The sequence below is a fragment of the Carassius auratus genome, chromosome 25 (assembly GCF_003368295.1).
Source record: "Carassius auratus strain Wakin chromosome 25, ASM336829v1, whole genome shotgun sequence".
Lineage (NCBI taxonomy): Eukaryota > Metazoa > Chordata > Actinopteri > Cypriniformes > Cyprinidae > Carassius > Carassius auratus.
This window is the reverse complement of record NC_039267.1, coordinates 10,585,607-10,591,245: the sequence shown is the minus strand read 5'-3', so window position 1 is coordinate 10,591,245 and position 5,639 is coordinate 10,585,607. Positions and strand designations below refer to the sequence as shown.

At 35.0% G+C, this 5,639-nt stretch overlaps 1 protein-coding gene across 1 annotated transcript; it reads right to left on the bottom strand.

Annotated features, from left to right (window-relative positions):
• Positions 1–1,534: 1,534 nt before the first annotated feature.
• LOC113043250 (cytochrome P450 2F2-like) lies at positions 1,535–5,185 on the bottom strand. Its single transcript, XM_026202492.1, has 9 exons — positions 4,973–5,185; positions 4,731–4,893; positions 3,898–4,050; positions 3,625–3,785; positions 3,322–3,495; positions 2,921–3,059; positions 2,434–2,621; positions 2,224–2,365; positions 1,535–2,142 (listed from the first exon to the last, which is right to left on the bottom strand). Exons 1-9 carry the CDS (start codon positions 5,132–5,134, stop codon positions 1,949–1,951), a joined length of 1,476 nt encoding a protein of 491 aa, XP_026058277.1. The 5' UTR covers positions 5,135–5,185; the 3' UTR covers positions 1,535–1,948.
• Between the last annotated feature and the right edge of the window lie 454 nt (positions 5,186–5,639).

Here is a 5,639-nt window from a genome sequence, read left to right as displayed (position 1 = left end):
GTATCTGCAGAAAGTAACAAAGTCATGTGCATTGGCGCCACCTACCTACTACAAGAATACTACGACTACTGCTGCTACTGCTACTTCAGAACAATTTTTTTAAATAAATAAACTAAATAAATGATCAGTATAAATTCTGGGTATAACAACATTTTGTTTTATTTTTTCCCAGATTTAGGTATTAATCCTGTCACATATTTATTTATTTATTCTTTTTCTTTTTCTGTCATTCATTCATACATTTATTTATTAATTTATTTACATTTGTAAAAATATAAATATGTGACCCTGGACCACAAAACCACAAAACCACAGTCATAAGGTCAGAAGGTCAAGAGGTCACAGTCACAAAACCAGTCATAAGGGTCAAGTTTTTTGAAATTGAGATTTATACATCATCTGAAAGCTCAATAAAAAAAGCTTTCCATTGATGTATGGATTGGTAGGATCAGACAATATTTGGCAGATATACAATTAATTGAATATCTGGAATCTGAGGGTGCAAAAAAAGTAAAAGTTGTCCATATTATGTCCTCCTTATTAAGATATTTTCTAATCAAACATATTAGTTTGATATATTTATGGTAGGAAGTTTACAAAATATCTTCATGGATCATGATCTTTACTCAATATCCTGATGATTTTTGGCATAAAAGAAAAATTGATAATTTTGACCCATACAGTGTATTGTTGGCTATTGATACAAATATGCCCATGCTACTTTTGACTGGTTTTGTGCTCCAAGATCACATATACATATCAGTATAAGTAAAAATAAAAAATAAAAATAAAACTTTTACCATTGCCATTATAAAAATATTAATTTCAAGAGAGATCTTCACCAAAACAAGTGTGAGGACCTGAAAGGAATTTTATTATTATATATTAGTCATGTGTCTTAAAAGAATTTGCAAACACAGACATAAATATACTATGACAATAAAATAAAGCGTACAAGCATGGACAATGTTATATTACTAACAGAGAATGACATAAAGGCCTCAGGCTTCTCAAGCCAGGCCTGCTCTTTCAGGAAGTTGACTCATGAGGAAACTTCCACTTGTGATTCTCCAAGAGCACAGAGGAGACGCTTGGGAATGATGGGAGTTCTCTGTAATTTCCCGTTACTTACCATTACTATTTAATTAGGTTTTTAAGAGCATATAAAAAAGCTTTATTGATTCTACATGCTATGACATTATTTGATAGTTTTGATGACTTTGACTGGTATTGTGGTTATGTATACAAGTGGTTTGTAGAATGAATGGAAGTCACATCACATTTACAATATCAATGCACTTTTAATGCTTTTTAATTTGTTAGTTTCTTGATAATTCTCATTAAGTTAGCTAAAGCATTTTAATTTAATGTTTTCCTTTGTGTATTCATTTAGAATTTAACTAGATATCAATTTCAAAGGGAACAATTAAATTTTTCAGTCCAAAGGGAAGATTTCTTTCAGTTTGATTAAGTTTGTTTCACAGAACTGTATTTTTTTGCTAGTAATATCTCAAATACAGACACGAAAGCCACATTTAACAACTTGATTAGTGCTTTATTATGTTCTCCCATTAGGAAATCTTTGTACAGACTTTGCATCTTTTGGTTCCAGAAATATATTCCATTTTATTTTCCATTGTAGGCATTGGCAGAAGTGATTTATGGGTAGTGTAGTTCATCAGAAATTAGGCTATTAAAAACAAGGCAGATTATATCATATATCATCACTTAAACCGTCTTGAAGTTTAGATTTGTATGAAAAGAAAATTAATTGAATTGAATTTTTACTTCCAGAACCCACCTGTTGCTCTCCGTTACCTTTATTAACTTCAAACGCAGCGCGATACTCATCACATACTTTTGATAACGCTACATAATTAGATATTCAAAGATTATCTGTTTATCAAATTATATCCTATATAGAGAGGCGACATATTGACATTATGATTTACTGTTTAACTGTCCCTCTATGTCTGATGTGCATTCTGTAGGGTTTGGGGGTGAGGGTGATCCCATACACTGGGGTGTAATCTGGTTCACCGGCATCTTCGGGCCACACAAACTGGAAACGGCGCAGCAGAGTGGCAAAGACCAGGAAGAGCTCCATACGTGCAAGACCCTCACCGAGACACACACGAGGACCTGTAAAACACAAATTATGATTCTCACAGAAAAGGTTTGACAAGATGAAATACAAAAATGTCATACATTTTTAATGGTTACCTGTAGAGAAGGGTATAAAGGCCTCAGGCTTCTCAAACTGGCCTTGCTCATTCAGGAAGTTGGCTGGGTTGAATTCATGAGGAAATTTCCACTGGCCTTCTTCTTTTAGTACAGAAGTAAGGTTGGGAATGATCACAGTTCCCTAAACGAGGAGAAACAGTTCAAATTTGTTCTGAAATACTAAAAACTGGTTTCTGCAGGTTTCCTTACCTTTGGGATGCTGTAGCCCATCAGCTCTGTGTCTTTGGTGGTGCAGTGAAACACACTTAGCGGTACAGTGTTAGCCACTCGCTGAACCTCATGAATCACAGCCAGTGTGTACGGCATATTGTGTCTGTCTTCATATGATGCCTGATCTTTACCCTCCAGAACCTCATCGATTTCTTTTTGACATTTTGCTGGTGAGAAAACAAGGTCATGTTTGTTTAAGTTTAGAGGAGTTAGCTTTGCTAATATGCTAACACACTCCTGAAAGTTTGCAACATTCAATTACAATAAGAAATGACAACAGTATCATAAATTTAGTTTAAATCGCACTTAAAAACTTTATTTGTAATCTCTGTTCAAGTGTTGCTAGTCAATGAGAAATTTTCAGGTATTGAAATTGCTTTTATCTGTAGATCTATGAGAGGTCTGTCTCCTCCTGCTCTGCCTGGTTTAAATTAAGCCAAAATCAACGTGTGCGTTTTAAACAAACCTTGAACCTCTGGGTGGTTCATGAGGTAGAGAAAAGCAGTGAGGAGGGTGTTGGACGTGGTATCAGTCCCTGCAAAGTGCAAATCCAAAATGTACACGATGAGCTGGTCTTCAGCAAAAGTGGAACCATCATTTTTTCTCTGGGGGTCAGATATTTTAAAAAAATATTTTTAATTTGAGTCTCAAACTGTGGTAAATCTGTAAACCCCCCCCCCCCCAACACACACACACACACACACGCACACACACACGCACGCACACACAAACACACACACACACACACACACACACATTTTGCATTAGAAATTATATTAATAGCATTACAATTGGCATGACGTATTTTTAGGTTCAAATCAGATTCTGAACCTTGAATCTCCAATGTGGTTTGGAAGAAACGTGTACCTTATCAAGCTCATCCAGATAGCAGTCAATGAAGTCTCTCGGCTCTCCTGGGACTCTTGTGCTCTTGTGTTCGTTGAGCACACTTAAGTTCATATTTTTTAACTTCTTTAAATTATCAAATGCTTTTTTAAATGGCAGGGGCAAGATTCTTAGTAAAGGAAGAGTGTCGTATATCTGTTAGGAAAAGACATGTTTGACATTTTTGTATAATCTTATAGCAAGTAGAAAAACTGGCTATTAAGAAAAAGACAAGAAAAAGAGAAGACTGCAATTGGCAAATGGTGTTTTGATATTAATTCTCACCACATTCCATGGTCCATTGAGGATCTTTGAAATCTCTGTAATGTACTGGACATAATGCTGAAGGAATTCATTCTTGTAATCAAAACGGGATCCGAACAGAACCAGGCCAATAACGTTTGATGCAACATTGTGGAACATATTCTGAGGACTCACAGTTCCTCCTGCACAAAAAAAAAAAAAACAATTTACAGAAAAGCAATTAAAAACATTATGGCAATGTTCCTTGTCAGTTGAGTTCTCAACCAACAAAAAAAAATTGTTGCATATAAATACCAGCATTTTTGTCCAAGTCAGCAACTAAATGTGAGATTTCTCCCAGAATTCTCTCTTCCATAGACTGCTTCCCAAGGCCAAAATTCCTCAGGGTCATCAGAGCAAAGCGTCGATGATCCTTCCAATGAGGGCCATAATCGGCCAATATTACACCTTAAGCAAAGTTGAGATGTTAGTTGTGGAGATTCTGTTTTGTTCCTGATATAAGCCTTACTTATACTCGATTAAATACTACAACATAATTACCATCCTCAAATTCAACTGATCAGCGACATTCCAAGAACATTGAATCTCCAACAACACAATGGTATTTACTGTTTTATTACTCTGCTTGTCTTCATTTTCAGTGACTTGTTAAATATTTGTTACATTGTTAAGGCCCAGACAACTTCGTTATTGCATCATCTAGCACAGTAGTTCCCACTTCTGGTCTAAGACTTCCCCAAAAAGTAGGCTACACATTTTGGATGTTAAATAACCATTTTAGTTCTATACTAATGAGCTATTGAGTTGAATCAGGTGTGCTTGTTTTTTTTCATTTTCATTCTCATTCCAATAATGCTCACAACTCTTTTTTTTTAGAACAGTAAAAGTCTTTAATACTGTAGTTACAATGATATATTGATTCACATTTACCATAAAACACTGATAAAAGCATATTTACCCCCACTTTATTGGAAATGAAATAGAAATGAAACATTTTTTGTGTTTGACAAATATTGCATTTATTTTTATTTGCATTTTATTTCTGTTGTATCAAAGCAATATCACACTCATTAGACTGTGATTTTATCAGTCAGCTGATATCTAGGACAGCTTGTAGTATGACTTACCTTTATTCTCCGTGAGATGATTGGTCATGCCCTCTTGAGGACGTCCTGAAAAGTCTTGAGCCTTTGTAACCAAAGCTTCCTTGATAACTTCAAAACTATTTAGAAAAACGTATGGTTTTGATCCAGTGTACAGGCTGAAGATTTTCCCATATTGTTCTGCAAACTTTAAATATTAGAAAATTATGTTACAAACAAGAACAACTGAAATGTTTAAGCGTCTGATGAGCAAGAGAAGGCAGTACTTTTTCAAAATCCTTCAAAGGATTGGCCAAATCGATGTGGAGCAGATTCCCAAACAAAGGGAGAGGAGAAGGTCCAGGAGGAAAATTCTTCGGCCTCTGGATCCGGACGAGGAGGAAGACAAAGAAGATGCATGTCCACACAAGAATCAGAAAGCCCAGCATGCTGACTAGATGTCCAGCTGTTGTCCCTTTAGATACAATCAACTCAATCACTAGTACATCGCCTATCTGAACAAATATTATGGCTGTGTTCCAGGAAAGATAAAATGAACCCAAGCAAACAAACACTGCTCAGCATTTTGCATTTCTTTATTCACCTGGATATAAGTTTTTTTTTAACTCTATCTCTTTAATATACAGGAAATCATATATCCAGATTATTATGTTTATGAGCCAAAGGACCAATTACAAAAGCAAATTTTTTTTCTATATCTGCTGATTGAATAAACCTATGCAATTTTGAATTTAATTAGTAAAATCCTTCCTTTATTCACTTTATACCTTTAGTTTTAGATTTTGTCAGTGTGTTGTAGTTAGTGCTGTCTAGTGGAATGTTCATGTTTAATGAAGGCACACTGCTGTTGGAAAGTTTGGGGACAGTATGGTTTTTGTTGTGTAAAATAGGAAATTAATAAGTTTATTCAACATGGATGGATTAAATTGCTCA